Source organism: Antedon mediterranea, chromosome 10 (assembly GCF_964355755.1).
Source record: "Antedon mediterranea chromosome 10, ecAntMedi1.1, whole genome shotgun sequence".
Lineage (NCBI taxonomy): Eukaryota > Metazoa > Echinodermata > Crinoidea > Comatulida > Antedonidae > Antedon > Antedon mediterranea.
The window spans coordinates 3,467,435-3,489,918 of NC_092679.1; the positions used below are offsets into that span (position 1 = coordinate 3,467,435).

General features: G+C 33.5%; 1 protein-coding gene across 1 annotated transcript; it reads right to left on the reverse strand.

Moving 5' to 3' along the window:
- Positions 1 to 5: 5 nt before the first annotated feature.
- LOC140061057 (bifunctional glutamate/proline--tRNA ligase-like) lies at positions 6 to 20,262 on the reverse strand. The gene is made up of 31 exons (XM_072107471.1): positions 20,173 to 20,262; positions 19,500 to 19,584; positions 19,226 to 19,322; positions 18,759 to 18,915; positions 18,187 to 18,326; positions 17,628 to 17,716; positions 16,997 to 17,123; positions 16,226 to 16,418; positions 15,695 to 15,866; positions 15,313 to 15,546; positions 14,773 to 14,857; positions 14,365 to 14,535; positions 13,104 to 13,240; positions 12,854 to 12,908; positions 12,358 to 12,510; positions 12,124 to 12,236; positions 11,616 to 11,700; positions 10,918 to 11,106; positions 6,876 to 7,139; positions 6,420 to 6,689; positions 5,609 to 5,818; positions 5,307 to 5,379; positions 4,916 to 4,995; positions 4,478 to 4,735; positions 3,981 to 4,052; positions 3,085 to 3,210; positions 2,352 to 2,525; positions 1,801 to 1,961; positions 1,563 to 1,641; positions 1,372 to 1,436; positions 6 to 800 (listed from the first exon to the last, which is right to left on the reverse strand). The coding sequence occupies exons 1-31, from the start codon at positions 20,213 to 20,215 to the stop codon at positions 644 to 646; spliced, it is 4,314 nt and encodes a 1,437-aa protein (XP_071963572.1). The 5' UTR covers positions 20,216 to 20,262; the 3' UTR covers positions 6 to 643.
- Positions 20,263 to 22,484: the final 2,222 nt, after the last annotated feature.

A 22,484-nucleotide genomic window follows, 5' to 3' on the forward strand; every position in this document is an offset into this window, starting at 1 on the left:
TTGTATTTATTTTCATTGATCCAATCATTTACACAAGTAAAAAATGGTAATATTTTTTTAAAAATTATAATTTATATGCTGTGTTTTTGTTAAATAAATGTAGAGAAACAATTCCAACAGCTTGTTTTTGTACTATTCTTTAGTACTGTGATATTTATTTAAGAGTGAGTTATTAAATAGACATTTTTTTTTTGTGGAATTTGGATATTATAAATCATAGGGTATAACTAAAAGAGAGGAAGCATATAAATACTGCATACTAGACACCACAAGGCTTCCAAATAAAAAACTGGGATGTAGCTACATTTGTAAGTTGGTTATAAATATTTGTCAAGTTTAAAAACTGTTTATTTAACTATCTTATAATTATAGATTAATTAAAATGTTTTTAAATTTATCTAAAGTTATGGGAATTAATTCTATACTTGATTTAACTATTTTATATGAAATAAAATTAAAATTTCCGTACTACTGTTTAAGTCACAAAGAGTGAATAATTTTAATCACAATTTCAAGCAATTCGGCCAATGTAATTTCTCCAAACTTTTTTCCTATATTCTAATCAATAGCATTTAATATCAATACTATTTTAATATCATAATTATCACTGATTTTATCAAAATCTTAGGTGTAATACCTGACCTCAATAGCTACGTCCAAACATGCAGTAGCTAACTGCAGCCTTGCCACAGTCAGGGTGGATGCACTTTGTGTCTGCAGTAACCTCGGCTGGTTGCTTAAACGGGAAACAGAGACTCTTGGCACCCATAGATGGCGCTCCGGGCTCGACATCAAGATCCCTGTAAAAGTACATCAACAATATCATACTCTAATACGCATTCTAAAAGATCTTTGTGCACTAAAGGTTTTTAAACTGCACAATGATTTGGTGATGGTATACACATCAAGATCCCTGTAAAAGTACATCAATAATATCATACTCTAATACACATTCTAAAATAATTTTGTGCACTAAAGATTTTTAAACTGCAAAATGATTTGGTGATGGTATACACATCAAGATCCCTGTAAAAGTACATCAATAATATTATACTCTAATACATAGTTCTAAAAGATCTTTGTGCACTAAAGATTTTTAAACTGCAAAATGATTTGATGATGGTATACACATCAAGATCCCTGTTAAATACACAAATTTTAATGGAAATTATATCATACTCTAATGCACCGTTATAAGTATTGTTGTGCCCTAACGGTTTTTGAACTGTACAAGTACACACACAGCCACTGTCACTGATATAGCTGGGCCCTCTGGGAGTCCATTCTTTGACTGAAGGGGTCACCCAGTATAAATAAATAATAAATAAAAACATTTGGTAGGTGAGCTTGCCAATAATATAAATAAATTACCTTGCACTGTCCTTTTTAATTTTTTCCTCGCAAGGAATGCATCCACAGAATGGCGCTTGAATCAGCTGCAGATAAATCAAATTATAAAACAGTTTATTTTTTTAACAATTGACACGATAAAACAGCCTTATGATCACCTAAACACTATCTGCATTTAATACAATTATAAATATATCTATATTTCTACTTACATTTTTATTGTCAAGACTTTTACAGAATTCATCCCATTTAGTTACTACTTTCAAATGATTTGTAAGTTCCTCACCGGCCCTTTAACATAAAGGTAAACAAACAAATACTATTATGCCTTTATATTCTGACAAATACTTTTTTCATGCATTTTTTTGAATAAACAAACTTCATCCATAGTTTTGGCAGATTTATGAAATCAAAATTAATAATTTTTTCCAACATAATAGCTATGCTTACTTGTTGTACATAGATGTGTGTATTGTTTCCAAAAGGTTCGTTATACTTGATATGGCTTCATTTTCTTTAAACGTCTGTTTTTCACCCGTGTCTCGTCTCACGGCAACAAACTGTTGATTTTTCATATCTCTCGGACCAACTTCAACTCTTATTGGAACTCCCTGATAAATAAAAAAAAACACATAAATTAAAGATGTATTGTCCACCTGAAAAAATAATTCTTACAACGTTTTTGTTGAATATAACATTTAATTGTCACATAATTGTTTTTGGGAGACCACACATCTTTAAAACTTTTAATATAAGTAGTAAGGAGTATCAAGAAAATTAATAACTAAATAGTAAATATAAAACAAATTTAAAAGTAAACAACACTATTGAGCGGTGAACAGTGCTTAGTTGAATTTCTTCACTTTGACCCGAAAGCAGTCGAATACGATCATATATTTATATTTGTACAGGACTCTTTTATTGGGTGGGTTAATAAACTGAAGTGAGATTACAAGTACTAAAATAGATAAACAGCACATTAACTTTAATTCAATTATTACCTTTAATTCCCAGTGGTTAAACTTCCATCCAGGAGAGTAGTTATCCCTGAAGTCTCCTTTAGCGCGGATGTCTTTGTCAATGAAGCTATCGACGTATTGCTGACATTTCTTTTGAAGCGCTGCTTTCTCTTCTTCTGTCGTCTTTGCCGTGATGCCACATGGTACTAACACAACCTAATGACAAAATTGAAATGTTGTTTGGAAACATTTCCAGAAAATTTGTAATTGTGGAAAAACGAATGAAAGTCTTTTAGTGGAAGTTGTACAACACGAAGAGACACCTGTATGCAAATTCAGCACAATAGCCTGCAGGTCACAGGTCATTCAACCAAATTTACATAATTGAAGGACTGGAGATTGGTCAGCTGTGATCCCGATTGCAATTGTACTCTATAGACATTGTGTGACTGTAAACATTGTGTTACCCAAATTTTACTTTAGCTGGTCCTTGATGTTTTTATTATCATGGAAAAATGCAAGTGGCCATATTCACCAATCACACTTAAGTGAGATATTTCCCTTAAATATAAAGTATTTCACTTAATTCAATAAATATTTAAGTATTTCTCCATAAATTGTATGCACTTATATAGGATATATTTTTTATTTTAAGGGTGTGTTTCTCTTAGCCTAAGTGTGAATGGTGAATACAGCCACAGGTTTTTGGAAATTCAATTTAAAGAAGTGAAGAATAAGGAGAACAATTAGGAAGTTAATTATTTGATAGGTTTACCTGGACACATGCAACCCTTGGAGGTAGTACAAGCCCTGTGTTGTCGCCATGTACCATGCACATCACCCCAATTGTTCTCGTCGTCAAACCCCATGAGTTCTGGTAGACGTGTAAGTGATTGCTAGGCTGTTGAAATAAATGTTGAAAAATTAATGACAAGTAATGAAATAGAAGATATTGAGAAAATAATTCTGTATTATAATCGGTCTACACTATCAAACTAGTTTGACAAAAAAGTGTGATGTGCCCAAATATGGTAGTGTTACTCCAAAATATGGTAGTGATATTATTGTTATTTATTCAGGCAAAAGATACATTTCACAAAATATAATACAAATCAACAAATTAAACAAACACAACGAAAAAGAAAATATAAAATCATAGTCACTAGCTGCCAGGAAAGCACAAAAGCAGCCTAAGCCACTGTCACAAATTAGGTGTGTACCTCCAACCAGTGACTAATTATTACAAATAATATATATAATATAGATGATGATAAAGTTAATATCTTAAAAGAATAACTTAATTATATTAAGCCTATAGTTTATATATGTAAATGCTAAATTAAATTATAAATAAACAACTATAAAATAAAATTATTTTCAATTTACATTAAAATATGTTTTAAATGTTAATAATAAATTAAGTACAAAGTACTCTAATATTTCTAATATTTTATTAACTTAAACAACGGGTAAGTACATCACTATATCCATATATGGGCACATCACATTTTAACACATACAGTTGATAGTGTAGACAGAACTTTAATTAAGCCAGCATTGCAACTAACCAACTAATCAGAAACAGGCTGTTTTTGAGCAATGATGCAGTGAGTGAGTTTACATAATTCAATTAGACTTAAATCATAATAATATACTTTACATTAAACTTACCATTTTAGGATCTTCAAATGTGATATCAAACATTTTAGAGAAGTTCTGTCCTAAATGATGGGATGTTGCGCCCTTAAAGGAAACCAAATTTAAAACTTATCTGAATGCTAATAAATAATTGATACAAGTTAAAAACTAATTCCTCGATAGAATTAGCAATAATGTTTAAACAATCGAAAGAAAAACAACTTTTTCTTTTGAAAATAGTCAAATTAGAACTGGACCTCTTATGGAAGGCCCACTGATCTGATAGGGAAAACAGATTTAATCATCTTTACGTTTACACTTTGTATCAAATAATTAAAGTTACACTTTACAGTTGATAGTGCCATACTCATAATAATAATAATCAAACAATCAACATTCTCACTCCTGAGGACGATCAAAGCAACAGTTCTTTTCATAACCAATATATGTGGTGTACCGCAAACTTTATATCAATAATAATCAAAGTTAAAGTTTACAGATATAGTGCTCATATACAGATTCTTTAATACCTGTATTGCTCTGCCACTAGCCGAGATAAATGCCTCCACTGTCGTCGTAAAGTCACCACCTGCAAACTTTTCCTTCTCCGTCTTACGCCCTCTAACAACAGGAATGGCTAGGAGTTTCTCATAGACGTCTGCGTACAGCTCAAGAATTGTGTAAACTTCCTCAACAGCGCCCTCTCTGTCGGCCCACGCTGTGTGACCTTCCTGCCAGAGGAACTCTCGTGTCCGTAAGAAAGGTTGAGGATGTTTAAACTCCCACCTCTATAAAGAGAAATTATTGTTATTAAGCTCTGTCTACACTATGAAACTTTATGTGACAAAAAAATGTGATGTGCCCATATATGGAGATGATGATGTCATATCACTACCATATTTGGAAATATCACTACCATATTTGGGCACATGACACTAGTTTGATAGTGTGGACAGAGCTTTACTTACAACAACATTGCACCATTGGTTCATTTTCAAAGGAAGATCACGATGCGACTTTATCCACTTTGCATAAGCTGGGTACATTACTGCAAATAAAAAACAATTAAAATGGTTAAAACGTAGTGGAGCTGTAGCTTGGTGGTTAACGTGCTTACCTTCTAATCCAAAGGTAAGGGGTTTAATCCTGACCTAGTGCCAGTGCTGTAACCCACGACTCTTTCCACTCCACTCAAATGAGACTTAGTTTATAAGCATGATAAGTTATTAAATAGTTTATCCGTCCTGTAAAAATAATAAATTGGAAATCTTTCAATTCATACATCATCTACTGTATGCTGATTAGATTTTCTCTGGAAAAAATCTAAAGATTGGTATAATATTGGGGAATACTTCTTACCTGTTTCACTAGTTGGTCTAATTGCAATTGGCTCGTTGAGCTCAGATGTTCCGGATCGTGTTACCCAGGCAACCTGCCAATAAAACAGTCAAATTTCTAATAATACTCCAGGTGCACAAAGTAACAAAGCAAATATTATATAACTTTTTCAAAAATGCAAAGAAAACAACTGGGGTATCCTTTAATGCTCCCATCATGCAATGCAATTGAAAAAAAAAAAAAATTGTCTAACTTGTCTTTTAAAGAAGCCATTTATTTAAAAAAGAGATGCGATACTGAAGTAGTAGCAGATAAAGACTTACCTCGGGTGCGAAATCCGCTATATGATCTTTCTCTCGCTCCAACGCCGCTTGCGATACAAATATTGGAAAGTAGACATTCTCGACGCCAAGCTTTTTAATTCCTTTATCAAAGAAGTCTTTAATAATCTCCCATATACTGTATGACCAGGGACGTAGAATATAACAACCACTCACATCGTAGTATTCTATTAGTTCAGACTTTGTGATTACCTATTCACAAACAAATAAGTACTATCAATGATACACTCTTGGTGTTGTACTGTTTGTATTTTACTCATTTTATCATATTTTATAAATGCTTATATACGCGACAAGCAAGAAAATTGACGGAATAAAATAATTTAATTAATTTAATTGATAATAATATATACCCTAACTAATTAATTGTAATTGTTTAAAAAAAAATTATTATTGTAAAAACATTTTGATTCCATCATGGGATTATTCATAACTCTACTAATTCATTTCGTTTCTTTTTATTTCATTTTACTGATAACTTAATAAAGTGGAGGAGCCTAAATGAAAGCATAGCTTTACAAAAAGTAAAATATGAAATAATATTACAAAATTAGGAACTCCATAGTCAAAATTATAAATGATCATCAGGGCGATACCAAATAAGGTTATAATGAGGAACCAACTGAATTAATATTTTTTATTTTTTTTATTTCAACAATGTTTATAGAGGGTGTCCCTTACAGTTCCCTTGATATATATTAACATCAATTTTTTCCCTTCAGTTACGATAGCATACCACAAAGAAAATTATAAAAAAAACGTTATAGCAATAATGGATAATTGTGAAGTGTACCTGTGAGTACCAGTCTGATAGGTTCTCTTCCTTCTTTGCCTCTAAACCAAGTCGCGTTTGCTTCTTATCATCTGTCACCACTTCTTGCTTGGCACTCTTATCTTCTTTCTTTTTTTCTTCCTTCTTTTTATCTTCCTTCTTGCCTTTATCCTTCTTTTCTTTCTTTCCCTTTCCTCCACCTCCTCCAGGAGGCTTGTATTCCGCTCCTGTCTTTTCTTTGTACTCTGCTTTTAATTTTAAAAGAACCTGCACTTCTGCCGTTACTTGGTCCTAAAAAAGAAAATAATATTTTCATCATCAATTATCAAAGGTAAACGTAAAGGTAATACTGGTCCTTAAACTTAATTGGAAACCGAGGAAATTCGGATAAGGCTCTCTACGGACCCTTGACATCAAGCAGTGCAGTGAAAACAAACTAAGAAGGAATGTTTTCTTAAAAAACAAAATCATTCTTACCTTATCAGCACCACCAGCCTTCAGCGTCCGAACCTTCTCTCCCTGTGCTGTAATTTTCTGGACAATGGCATCTACAGCCTCACCCATGCTGGCCTGTGCGATGGGTTCAGGTTTAGCCGCTTTAGTGTCTTCCTGCTTGGTCTTTTTATCAGCTTTGGTATTTTTGGCTGGTGCACTCGACGCTGGTTTGTATTCTTTGCCTACCAGATCTTTGTACTCCTTTTTAAGCGCTAAGAGTACCTTCACTGCCTCATCTACTTTTGACTACAATTTAAATATACAAGAAACACACATTATTGGACAAGAGAGACAGATTACTAATAATCTGAAATTTAAAAAAAATCACAGCTGAAAATTAATATTGACACGGACTCTACAAAACTATACTACTGTTGTAATACTAAGAGTAACTTCACTGCCTCATCTACTTTTAATAAATTTAAAAATACAAGAAACACATATTTGATGGGATACAAGGGATACTGATTTATAATAATGAACAAAACAAAATCTGAAAGTAAAAAAAAAAAACACCTGAAAATTAATATTGACATATAGACCCTACAAAACTATATTAATATAATACTAAAACTTCAACTTGATATACTAAGGTATAGTAATATAGCAGTTGACTGTACATTAGCTGTATAACATCAACTGAACTCATTCAGTAGCAAAAAACTAATAATATGATCATGATCGTAACAACATTATTACTACTACTATAAAACTACAACTCTATACTATAACACTCTAAGTTTCAAATACATGGTTGAGTAACTAAACAAATCGTAGTTGTAAAAATAATTGATTAACCCGGTTACAATAATGCCCTCAACTAAATAATACAACTTCTCCCACGTCTGAGATGAGCACACACTAGTTATTATTGATAATAAACATATCAATAGAATTTATGAGTTGATCCCTTGTTTCCACGTTGACAGTTTTCAATAATAGGAAGTAAAGTTTATGGAGGGATTTCAAATATTGTAAATGGCCTTCACAGCCAGTTTTTGAACCAAGGCTATTTATTCAAACTCAACCCATCTGCTTAATTTGATATGCAAATGTTCTTCTTTAAGACACCTGATTTTCTCCAAAATAGGTTGATACCTTAACATAAATTTGTTTTCAAATTTCATTTTTACTACTTTCTATGTATTTTCATATATTTCATTGGTGCAAATAGGGAGGTTTCGCAACCTTACGAATACGATAACGAAACCGGATACGTCACACATTTGTGAAACTTTTAGGCTGATCCCCATTTCATATTCGTAAAGCGTATTCGTGTTGACGAATATCACCAGTCATATTCATAACTACAAAACGAGTATAGTTCTTGATCTATTTTGCATTTGAATCAAGAATGATTCATGATTATAATAATATAATTATAGATTTATTGAAAGTATATTTACTAAAATGCCAGGTCAATTTTGAAAAATAGCAGTTTTTAAAGTCCTCACTCGCTTGATGTTACGCTAGGCCTAGGCAGTTAAGCACCAAGCAACACGTACCTGTGCTTCGCTCAAATTTACCGCAGTCATATTTTGGACGGCGTCCTCAATATTTCTTGGCCATGCGAAACAGATTTTTACTGGCTTACGAAAACGAACACGTGTGCGTGACGTATCTGTTTTCGTTCGTATCCGTAAGATTGCAAAACCTCTCTATTACTGGATTAAGAGCAGTTTATTCTGCTTTGCTCCTGGTATATACGTTTTAAAGTTGATTTGGCTAATTAATTACCGTCTTTCTGTTGCATTGTAAAAAAGAGTTATCTATATATAAATTTACGTAAGGGCAAAATTCGGTAAATCGCGGCTTACTTACTAGAATTTTTACTCGATGGTATATAAAGTTGGTTCGTACTTTCGGTACTGATTTTAACCACCTGATGTAACCCTGTTTACTAATTAAATTGAGTTAGAAAATTAGTTATTGACGATTAAAACGAATTTAGGTTCAACGATTTGCCCCAAATAGGGGTGTTTTCCGATCGTGGTATACACTGTCTAATGGATGTCCAACTTGAAAAATACCCGCACACAATAATACGAGGACGCTTCGCATTTTCCTATCTCCTCCTACGATAATTGTTTTTAATAGCTGAAAACCGGTTGAACTGCTCGAGTACAGCATCATAATGTTGAAGACAGGCCGATTTTCTTTAAAAAATACTATTTTGATAGATTTAATTTACGTTTTTACAAATGTATTGATTTGCGATGAATGGAACATTCCAATCTCTCAGTCTGCCAGTTTGGTTTAACACAAGTAGGTAAATTTATGAGCCCTTGGAGAATAAACTTGCAATACTTTGACAATACAGTACTGCAAATACCTATTAACCATTTTTGGTCGTCATTTGAATCGAACATTTCTTACTGTGAATAGATGTAAAAAAAATATATACAAACATTTCTTACTGTGAATACTGTTAGATGTAAAAAATATATACAAATAAACTTTATTACTGTGATTATGGGTAGGCTCTACTGTTAGATATATAAACACGTAATATACAAATAAACTTTATTACTGACAGTTGCTTCTCAATGTTTGCATTAATTAATAATTACAAAAAATATAAACGTCGTAGTGGTGTATCGTTACATGTACTTTACTATTTCAATCGACTATGACAGTGACAGTTTTAACAAAGTATTAAATCGCAAATGTTTTACTATATTTAGTCACCGTTAGTGGTATATTATTTATAGGCCTATAAAAAATGAAAACAATATTTCGTTACTGACGTGGATAAAGAATATATTTAAAAATGGTTCCTCTTTGTACCTATCCTCTTTCCCATCCCTCAACCCTAATTGGGTTTCTTTAAATAAACAATTTGGACTCATTTTGTGGTAAGTTTCTCTTTCGGAAGTAATACCCAGGGTGCTAATTTTGGTTGACTACATAAATCATTGTGTCTACTTATTCGTTTCTGTAAACGACAATGTATTATAGTCCTGCGGTACGTGCATTTGAAATCGCCAGATTTTTTACCCTGAAATTACTGTGTATTCGAGAACCATCCGATGGGCACGACCTAGATGGTACGCGAGCGAAGCGAGCGTACCATCTAGTTAATCAAATTCACCCAATTCCTAAAACACATTGTATTTGTAACATATGGTTTGTTAGTCCCAATTGAATAATACCGGTATGCAAATTACATGTAAACAGTTATTAAAAAAGCAATACCATACGATAAATATTCAATACTGTATTTATGTATGTATTTCATCAATCAAGATGTCATTATCACAATGAATATAAATTCATAATTCATTTTTTTGGATTAAAAACCCAATATGTGCTATTGTATTGTTATACTTGTATTGTGGTATACTAATTCAAAGGCAAATTACTGAAAACAAGACAATGCTGTGGGTATCAGTGGCTGGATCTCAATGAAGATACAAAATAAAATAAGCACTGAAAAATGACAATGCTGTGGGTAACAGTGGCTGGATCTCAATGAAGATACAAAATAAAATAAGCACTAAAAAATGACAATGCTGTGGGTATCAGCAAAGAATCTTCTGTTCGTCCAAAGCTTGTAACAATTTCAAAAGGCATTGTAGGATAGAATAGAGCTAATGGGTGGCGCCATTGTGAGCCACGGAGTAGCGGGCCCGCATTAAATTAGAAAGTCAAAATCATAGAGGGGATCTGCTAATACTATAGGGGGGATAGAGTAATTGACTGAGCCCTCTATAGGAATTAATAGTTTTGACTTCCTAGTTTAGAGAGGGCGCTGCTCCATGCTGTGAAATGGCGTAGCCCAGTTTGACCTTTTAACCTTGTACTTCCAATACTGTGTTTTGAAAGCAAATTGAAAAACAGGAGATTCTTGTGTTATAAGTTCTTTGGTATCAGTGGCTGAATCTCAATGAAGACAAAATAAAATAAGCAAAAAGCTAAATCAAAACGATAAATTAAAATAGCCAGAAAAATTAGCAGAGCTTTCAGGCAACACTAGCCCTCCATCAGTGCAAGTATTTTTTAGGTATATATTTAAAAAACTTACTTTGTCTTTGTCTTTGGCCGTCTTAAGTGCTCGAACCTGATCCCCTTGGGCTGTGATCTTAGTGACTAGTTCTTGCACTTTACCCTCATCTACATCCATTGCTAATGCTTCTGGTTTGGCTTTAGATGTCTTCTCTTTCTTTGGACTTTCAATAGATTTCAGTTTCTTATCATTCACTTTGGATGATTCCTGTTAAAATATGAAAAATTAACATACAGGCATGAAGGGACGCTAAACCTCTGTCTACACTATCAAACTAGTGTGATGTGCCCAAATATGGTAGTGATATCCAAATATGGTAGTAATATGACATCATCATGTCAATATACTGTATGGGCACACATTTTTTGTCACATAAACTTTGATAGTGTAGACAGAGGGTAAGAAAATTGTTGTATGTGTAACACTTTGCATTGAAATGTTTCTCACTGCAGAAAGTGTATTATACATTTTCCAATAAAAATCATCACATTATGCAAAACATAGATACAAGCCTACTGTTTGATATATTTTGGTTCTGTTTTGTATAAACCCTGTAAAGGGAGTGGGCTTATATTCAATTTAGTTAATAACATTTGTTTTGCAGTGTAGAGTACATGTAAAAAAAGTCAGTTTAAAGGCCATAAATATAAAATAATCTTTAAAATTATTGAAAGAAATATAAGCACTGGGTAGCTAAGTACAACAATAAAGTCTACCTTAGATGTGTCTTTACTTGGAGCCTTTGAGTGACCATCAGGAATATGAAAAAGAATACAAGGTGCGGCTCTACCAGAATAAGTGCTAAAATTCAAACATTTAAATCTTTTATTTCATGACATCAACATAATTTTGGTTTACATATTGTCATTCAAAGTGGCCACTATGAGTCCACAAAACGTCCTCAGTTTCCACATTAACAAATATCTATATTGGTCAAACTGCTAGTTATTAATTTGCTAAACACTAGTGTGGCAATTTTGATTAAACCTTTTCTGACTGGCAAATTCAACATGATGTAATAGTTTTAAGATAATTTTTTTGTTACGTATTCAAGGTGAAAATAGCAAAAGGCTTCCTACTTCCTAGGAGTTTTATCAGATAATCTATGTTGTTTTGACAACTCTTGTAACATGACCACAGTGCTGATTTTGCCATTTTCCTGTAACTGTATTGTTGTTTTTATATGAATTCAAAATAGAGTGAAATGAAAGAATGACTGAATACCTGGGTGGCTCATAAGCTTGATCGCATATAAAGAAACCTTTCCTCTGTATCTGAATGATGTCTTTCTTCTTTAGATTCCTCAGTTCAGGATCACCTATTAACATAGTCTCTTTCTGCAAAAAAGCAAAACATTCTAATATCCGCCCATTCGGTGGAGACTTTTTTGGTCTCGAAAGTGTCCCCTTAATGGTAGGTGTACTACTCTAAATATGTTTGTGATCATTTTATACAAACCTTTGAATTATAATTGATGTAATCTTTAAAGTTGTCCTCCTTTGCTAGTATTCCTTTGGTGATGATGTTTTCAAAATGGAACATACAAGCTGGGGTAAACGGTGCCTTTTCAGTTTCTGCTAGCCAAGTCAGCTTCGTGGTCTTCTTGAAGTCCTACAGATATCACACAAAATATTTGTTACCTTATTAGGGATACTTTGTAGTATAAAGAACCAAGGCACTTGGATGCTTAAAGCTCTGTCTACACTATCAAACTTTATGCGACAACACAATAAGATGTGCCCATATATGAACATGATGATGTCATATCACTACCATATTTGGGCATATTACTACCATAATTGAGCACATCACACTTTTTTGTCAAACTAGTTTGGATAGAGCTTTAAAGTGAGATTTTACAAACATTGGGTGAAGTTCCATCTTGTTTGATACTAAAATTCTGCTGTTCCTTAATTAGATTTACACATAATTGTGATCATGTATAGGTATATACCTTATTATCCAAATTCAACTTTGCATCAATACTAGTGATTTTACCATCACCGTTTCTGTGTCAAAAAGAAAATGTTATTAATCTTTCATTTTTCTAATCAAATATTTTTATTAATAATTTGCTTTTCGCAATTTCTGTTATATTTAAAGGCCGGCACCGTAGTATAAAACTGTAGCTTGGTGTCATTAAAATTCAGCTTAATATCTAAATATTAATTAGGTTCATTTAAAATTAATAATAATTAACTTACTTGTGAATCTTCTGAATGATAATGTTACCCCAATTAATGAAAGTGACATTCTCATCCTCCTTGATCATCAACGCATCTTCCTGGTCAATCCACACTTTCTTGCTGTACCACACAGTTTTAGTTCCAACTTCAGGATTCTTAGATAACAATTTATAAAAACAAAATAGTTTCCTAAGATTCTGATTTTACTAGTTTACTACTTTCTTGATTGGAACTTCTTGAATTAAAGCTTATGGCATACAGTATGGGATATTAAATAGTGAATATGTGGTAATAAATAGGGCATATGTGGTATTCAATAGGGAATTAATGGGTACTAAATAGGGAATTAATGGGTACTAAATAGGGCATGTGTGGTATTAAATAGGGCATATGTGGTATTAAATAGGGCATGTGTGGTATTAAATAGGGCATATGTGGTATAAATAGGGCATATGTGGTATAAATAGGGCATATGTGGTATAAATAGGGCATATGTGGTATTAAATAGGGCATGTGTGGTATTAAATAGGGCATATGTGGTATTAAATAGGGCATATGTGGTATTAAATAGGGCATGTGTGGTATTAAATAGGGCATGTGTGGTATTAAATAGGGAATTAAGAGGTACTAAATAGTGAATATGTGGTAATAAATAGGGCATATGTGGAATTAAATAGGGCATATGTGGTATTAAATAGGGCATGTGTGGTATTAAATAGGGCACATGTGGTATTAAATAGGGAATTAAGAGGTACTAAATAGGGCATGTGCGGTAATAAATAGGGCATATGCGGTAATAAATAGGGCATATGCGGTAATAAATAGGGCATATGTGGTAATAAATAGGGCATATGTGGTATTAAATAGGGCATTATGTGGTACTAAATAGGGCATGTGGTGCTTACATATGTGGTACTAAATAGGGCATATGTGGTAATAAATAGGGCATTATGTAGTATTAAATAGGGCACATGTGGTATTAAATAGGGCATATGTGGTATTAAATACGGTACATGTGGTATTAAATAGGGCATATGAGGTACTAAATAGGGCATATGTGGTATAAATAGGGCATATGTGGTACTAAATAGGGCATATGTGGTACTAAATAGGGCATATGTGGTACTAAATAGGGCATGTGGTGAAACATATGTGGTACTGAATAGGGCATATGTGGTAATAAATAGGGCATATGTGAGTACCAAATAAGCATACATACATAAGGCATATGAGATACTGAACATGATATATGTTATGTTATGTAAAAGCAACAATATACCTTTGGATGCTTGGGATATTCTTTGGATTCTTCAACAGCATCACCTACGTTAACTTGAACTGCATCCTCTTTGACAACAGCAGAGAAACGAGGTGCAATGGGGTCAATGACCTTACGGTTAAAGCTCCAAATCTTATCCCATTCCATCATAACAACCGAACGAGATGATCCCTAACAAAAATTAACATAATTTTTAACCCCAAATATGGCATTATCGTCCAATATTAAAAAGATCAGACAGAACGAGTATTCATAATAATATTAAGCTGTCTACACTATCAAACTAGTTTGACAAATATAGTAGTGAGATGGCCAAATATGGTAGTGATATGGTCAAATATGGTAGTGATATGTCCATCACATTTTTTTGGTCACATAAAGTTTGATAGTGTAGATAGGGCTTTATACCTGCGCAGCAATGAACTGTTTTAATCCTTCTACAGTCATACCCCGCCGTAAGATTCCTCGGACTGTTGGGAATCTTGGGTCATCCCTACAAAAAAAAGAAAGAAAAAGTGTAATAAAATAAATAACATAAAATATATAAATAAACATATTCATCAGTAGCGTAACAGTTATGGGCGCTCACTAGCTAAACCCAGGGGCCCCAGAGCATGAGCAGTCCAATGCAAATATTCAATGTTGGAGGGCCCCTTAGGAGTGCTAAACCAGAGGCATTTGCCCTGTGTGTTACACCACTGACTTCATATATCAAAAAATGAACTTTTGGTCAACAGATTTCTTTTCAATTTCTCTGCAATAACAGATGCAATTCAATTCAATTCAATCTTTTATTTCGGAAACTCTGGTCCATAGAAAGTAAAAAAATTACATATAAATGAAATAAAATAAACAAGAATAATTACTACTACTCATCTCAGGATGACATTCTACTGAATGAAAGAAAAAATTATTTTTAAATAGAAAAGAAATAAAATATAAACGTACCAGCCGTCCACTAGTCCCTGTTGCACAAACCAAGTTAGCTTTCGTTTTGACAACACTGTGTTCTGCAGGTTCAGTCTACTGTACTCCCACACAAACACTGGTCTCAACTTTAAATGCTCAATAAACCAATGGTACTGAGCATTACGATCATGGTACTCTGTCGTACGTAACGCGTGTGTTACGCCCTCTACGCTGTCAACTATCGGACAAGCAAAGTCATACGTTGGGTAGACCCTGTACGGAAAACCAGAAAAACATTTGTTTTAATATTTCAATTTATTTAGCAATGAAGAAAATAAATTATTTCCAGTAAATTAAAACTATCATATTATGGTGCATGAGGTATTTTTAATTAGTTCAGTCCGAATATTTAATAACTGACTTGTATTTATAACCAGTCCTTAGATGAGGCTCGTCTTTGCATCGGTAGATGGTCGGATCTCGTAGGCAACCATTATCTGAGCCCATGTCCATCCTCGCCCTCAATGCACACTTGAGGCCAATCTCGGTTCCTTTCTGCATCTTCTCCCATAATTCAAGATTCTTTTCAATAGCTTTAAAAACAGCATAACATAATAGAAACTCCAAAGTTTAATAAATAATAGAAATCTCTAAAGCCCTGTCTACACGATCAAACTGTATGTGAAAAAAATGTGATGCCCAGATTTGGACACGATGATGTCATATCATTACCATATTTAAGCATATCACTACCATGTTTGGGCACATCACACTTTTTTGATAGTGTAGACAGAGCTTAATGAAAACATAAAAAGAATATTGACCATTTGTGATCATTGTAAATATAATAATAAAGAAATTTGTAATCATATACCCTATACTATTAAAGTAGCTTTAAAAACTATAATGCTAGTACTGTATTGAATTAAAATGTATAATAATACCGACTTACAATTGTCCCAGTTTGGTGATTTTATGCGTTGTTCTCGTTCCTTTTTCATCTGCTCTGGATTGGTATCGTCGACATATGCTTTACCCTCTTTTATAAGGTCTGTGGCAAGTCCCAAGCACCTATCAAAATGGTCCGACGTGAAGGTGAAGATGTCTGGCTTGAGACCAAGCATTCTGATGTCTTCCAAGATCACCTATTACAAGAAAATCATAGAAAACAACTTTTAGTAAGATAATTCCCTTTCAATATTAAGTATTTCACTTAACTCAACAAATATTTAAGTATTTTCCTAAAATTGAAGGAGATTTTTAAAATTTTGTTTGTGTCTCCCTTGGCCGGGCCTTAGCCCAAGTGTGAATGGTGAACATGGCCACTGGTCACTCACTTTCCTGGAATTAATGTAGTTGACCATATTTAACTAATGTAGATTATAGACCTGGACTGTAACCATTAAGGTGTCAACTCCAAAAATTAATTGCCTCATTTGAAATTGAAATGAAATTGGTATCTATTAATTACTTGGGGGTGGAACCTTAATATACCAGTTCTTGGGAGGGGACAAGTAGGGTCACTGAACTGATTAGCACCTCCCTCAAGATGCTTTGGGACAAAGAAAAAACAAATACTTTAGTTTTAATTTATAATCAAACAAATTTCAAAGCTGTTACTCTTAATCTACTGTCTATTGTTTTATGCGCAAAATAAATGATGTGCAAAAATAAAATAAGAATTTAAAGCACACCCATGGTAGGTAGCACTAGCGTACTGTACCTCTTCAAAATGTGCGTTCTCCTTAGCAGGATTGGTATCATCAAACCTCATAATCAGTCTACCCTCAAACGCCACTTGATAGTACTGATTCAGAAGGGCAGCTTTAGCATGTCCAATATGTAAATACCTGTTATGTAAATCAAAATAATCATCACAATCTGTTTTTGTATGCACCATTTAATGGCAACTACATGAATGGTGAACCCATGCTTTCTAAATCAAGTATCATAATGAGACTAAAGCCTTGTCTAGACTATCAAACTTTATGTGAAAAAAAAAATATGTGATATGCACATATATGGACATGATGATGTCATATCACTACCATATTTGGGAACATCACTACCATATTTGGGAACATCACTACCATATTTGGGCACATCACATTTTGTTGTCACATAACGTTTGATAGCGTAGATAGAGCTTTAGGTAGTGTCACTGTATTGGACATCAGAAAAGGCATGGATTATGTCAGGATTTGAACCAGGGACCCTGGGATTGGTAAGCAAGTATGCCAATCAACAAGCCATAATAATACATCAATTATTAATACATCAATTATATTAGTATAGATCTCTTTCCTATGCACATGATTTGATAATGATTTTGATTATAAAGCATTTGCACTTACCCACTAGCTTCTGGTGGAAACCTGGTGACAACTTTTCCCATCTCTGCACCAGGCAACTCAAAGAATTTACCAACATCATCCTTCTTGCTCTAAACATTACAAAACACAGAAATATCTATTGTAAAGCTCTGTCTACACTATAAAACTTTATGTGAAAAAAAATATGATGTGCCCATATATGGGCATGATTATGTCATATCGCTACCATATTTAAGCATATCACTTCCATATATGGGCACATCACACTTTTTTTGTCACATACAGTAAAGTTTGATAGTGTGGACAGAGCTTAAGGAAGATGGATATGTCTACACTTAGCTCAAGTTCTCTCCTTAACATTTAATTAATTAATTTCAATTGGTATGGTGTTTTTCTGCTATGAAGAAACAGCTGGTTAAATAGTGCGATTAAATTACCTTAATTTTCAGGGCAGCAGAAAAAGAATAATTTCAAATAACCAGTTTAATGGCATTGGTTAGGTCTGCCTATAATCATTTTATCATACTCCTCCCCTCTCTTGCCTATTAGTCAAATACTGTATAATACTTTTCCTACTTACAGATTGCGGCTGAGCCTCAATTTTAGGTAACTGAGATGAGACTTTCTGGAAGTTGTCCTGAGACTCTAAAAATCGATACCATCTGGTAACATTTGTGCCCCCTTTCTTGCTTCTAAGCTTCTCACTCCACACTGTACTACCTGGTAACAATAATACATTTGTTTTAAGCTCTGTCTACACTATCAAACTTTATGTGACCAAAAAATGTGATGGTCGCATATATGGACATGATGATGTGTCATTCCTACCATATTTGGGCACATCACACCTTTCTTTGTCAAACTAGTTTTGATAGTGTAGACAGAGCTTTATATTCTGTCCTGCATTTAAAGGAGGTGGAAGGATGGTTGGGGTGGGGAGAGAGATTCCTCTTCAATATATTAAAGATTCTTAGTAACTGTAACAATTGTAAGACATTTGAGGAGAGGGTACTTTAAAGTTTAAAAACAATTAATAATACTAATAGCATACACCTTTGTGTGGCTTAATTAAACTATTTAATAAAGCTTATACTTTAAAGCTGGACTAGAATTTCAAAACTACCTATTAACAAGTTGTATAAACATAGTTACCTTTCAATGTTGCCCACACAGCAAAGTCAGCCAATGACTGATTGTTTCCAACGAGGTACGTCTTCAATGACAGTATACGCTCAAGGTAAGAAAGGGCGTCCTCAAATTCAACATTGCTTGCTAATCTACCAGTACTAAAATCCAGCCAATGGTCTACCTATAAATTAAAAAAAGCAGAAAAACAGTGAATAGATACTTTTTCCAATCACAGGGTCCTTTAGATTCTTCAAACCCAGGGCCCCACAACACTTTAAATTCCAGGGTTCTGCAGGTATTTTAAAATTCAGGGTCCTACAAGACTTTTAATTTCAGGGTCCTTGATTCAACTTTCAATTTCAGGGTTCCACGAATTCATATATTTGCCATATATTTTAGTATCCTTGCTGCCCACAAAACAATGACAAAATAAAACAAAATTAAGCAATATTTTTTTTTCTGAAATTTTTTTTAAGGAAAACACAATCTACCTCTGTTGATTCCAGGGTGCTATTGCCATACAACCCATTAGAAGCAAGGCGTGCTAGATATCTACATATTGACACTGGAGTAGTAAAACTTGTAGACCTTGAAAAATATAATTTTAAAAATGGTAATTAATTTGATACACAAATAACAATTTATCTTAAAAACAAATTATACCATTTACAGTAAGTTAAAAAAAATTATTATGAACAAGAAAGTATTAAAAAAAATAGTACAGCCTATTAATTATTAATAAACAGCGTCTGTAATCAGACTTACGGTGAAACCTTCAAGACATTTCGCTGTCCAAGTTCCACATCAACCTGCACTGATGGTTTTAGGTACTCGGCAGTGAGCAACACAACTTTTAAAATGAAAAAAAGATTTTATATTTATAATAATCTATTTTATAAATATAATATTTTCGAGATAAAAAATGGGCCAATCACATTGCATCACCCATACTAATTTGTTATCTATGGAGGGGTTGGTTATAGAGTTGAGACTGGCTGTTTTAAATTAGATTTTAGAACACGGATTTGTTAAATATTGCACAGTGAATGTTCAAATCATACATTAATTATTATTTATTCAGGCAAAAGATACAAAATATAATACAAATGAAAAAACAAACACGACGCAAGGAGAAAATACATAACATCATTCAATCTGCAATGACTATTATTAGTATTACTAGTATGCAGTAGGCCTACTCCCCTCCCATCTGGTGAAGGCTGGCTTCCTCCTACCGCCTGGGCACCTCCAGCCACCTCCACACACACAAGGAGGAGAGCCTTAGCGAATCTCAGCAGTCATGCCGTGATGATGGATGGCCAGGATTCAGAATTCTAAAATAAAACTATCTAGCCTAGGCCTAGCTAGGTAGGCCTAGCATAAGCCTGGCTTCTACTACTAGTAATTTAGTAGTTTATTGAAAAAAACAACAACTTACCAGCCGGTGGATTCACGGAGTTGACAGTTAATTTCAAAGCCATAGTGCAAATTAAATTAAAGATTTTTTACAGAATCTGACAACGTGTGCACACACAGCAGCCAAACGATACTGTTGTTTCGCTCGAGTCAGAAATGTATTTATAAGATTTATTGTATACTGCCCTCTATAATAAATTGCGAACTGTTACATCATATTAGAACTTTTGTCCTGTAGTGCATGCCTGGTTTAATTAAATTACAACACTTTACTATAAATTGGTGTGGCTTTTGTCTTTTTATCATACCACTGAGTGATTGATGAATTCTTACCTATTGTTTGATGAGTCTCTTATAGTAATGCTTTTTTTGGGAATTTAATGACATTTTATATTTACCGCGTAACAGCAAATCCGAACGCATTCCAGTAAATGATTAAACACATGATTATTAGAATTATATCGACGCTCGCTTCTATCAATACTTTTATGCTCGTTTGCTAGAACATATGAGTAACTACGGTTCGTCACTCCAAGCCGACTTTGCTGCGTTTTGTCGCATGAAATAGTTTCTCTATGATCAATGCGTTTCACATACAGGAAAAAGAAAAAAAGGAAAAAGAAAAAAAGGATAAAGAAAGTGCTGTATGAAACAAAAAAATAGGACGTTTACTAGTGACTTGTGCAAACAAGATTGGCCAACCAATTGTCTGCTTGTAACTTTGATGAATAGTGTATTCTACAGCTATGTCTACACTATCAAACTTTATGACAACAAAAATGGATGGTGTCATATCACTACTATATTTGGGCACATCATATTTTTTTGTCCCATTATGTTTGATTGTGGAGACAGAGCTTTAAACTGGACGTCTGTGTGTGTGATGATGTTACATCTAAAGGAGCAGAATTACTCCATGATATTTAAAGGATGACGAAAAGAAAAGGAACTTTATATATATATATATATTGATGTGCATTGTCCATTGAGATCCAGCCACTGATACCCACATCACAGCATTGTCATTTTTTTCAGTATTTTGCCTTTGGATTTATATATTGATGTGCAATTAATTTAGTTATAGACATCGCTTCAACTTATTTATTTTGATATATCAACAAAAATATGTGCAAATCAATCAATAAACAATATGTACACATTTTCTGAACAAAGATCTTTTATTACGGAATCCTCATAGGCGTTTCCAGAATGTTATACTGTATGTACATTTATTAGCATTAGTATAAGTGGTTTGCACAACCATATCAATGGGTTCCTTTCTTTTGTTTCTTTCCAATATTTAAGATGTTGTTTGTTCTACAGTCTTTATCTTCTCTTATCTAACAACAGCGCTACTCCCTGAGAATCCATAAGCTTGATCTGTTAGTCCAACTGAAAATAAAAAACAAAGTTTCTTGAGTAATTGTTCATTCAGTTGTTTAATCAAATTTATGTAAAATGAGGCATGGGCTTGTTTCTGATACAAGCCTCTTGAACCTCCTAAGGGCCAATTTACAGACGAGCGGAAACTATGTAGCTTGTCCCACATAGAATCTGTATCTATCCAGAACGGAAAACCTCGCGTCCGCTCCACATTTTGTGTAAATGGCCATAAGAAATAACATAGATGCTATATTTTTATTACCGTTACCACTCATCTGTGTAAATTGGCCCTTACATGGTAATTGCAATATACATTATTATAGTGTTATATTAAATCTCTCTGCTCATTGAAATACTAGCTGCTGTACTACTGTTATTGTCTGGTGTGCATTTAATGTGTGGTAGCCATAATAGAGCTACTGTATTGTACCAAAAACCGTTAGCATTTAAACATTTTAACTAGATATTAAAATTATCATTTTAAACCCAGAGCTACACTTTAATGCTGTTAAGATTTATATTCTATAATAAACAATACTCGGATTTTGTACGAACATATTTTTGGAATGAAATATAGTCAAATGCAAATATTTACCTTCTGGAAACCAATATCATTAGCATACATTCTGAAGCACTGCCTACAAATGTTTAAGCCATACTTTCGGATAAGACCATGCCTATTGCCACATACACGACTGAAAAATACAATAATATAATAGTTAATTAATACAATAATGTACAGTAATTAATCTGTTTTGGTATCGGGTTGCCCTAGCAGCTACCTGGGGCCTGGAAAACTAAGCAATATTTATTAATGCGCAGTCTGCAATTATGCTAGCCGTCCTGCAATCCAGGAAATTTGACACCTATATCAAGATCAATAACTGGAATGGTGAGAAACAGTCAGTGGAAAGCAACCAATGTGCACCTGTACATTCGGCTGGCTTTAGG

Bases quoted from the DNA above. Each gene is read 5' to 3' on its own strand.
- LOC140061057 (XM_072107471.1), bottom strand. From the start codon at position 20,215: ATGGCTTTGAAATTAACTGTCAACTCCGTGAATCCACCGGCTG. The intron at 15,547-15,694 runs GTCAGTTATTAA...TTTTCCGTACAG, and splicing joins AGGACTGGTTATAAATACAA to GGTCTACCCAACGTATGACT. The intron at 2,526-3,084 runs GTAAACCTATCA...TTTTGTCATTAG, and splicing joins CAAGGGTTGCATGTGTCCAG to GTTGTGTTAGTACCATGTGG.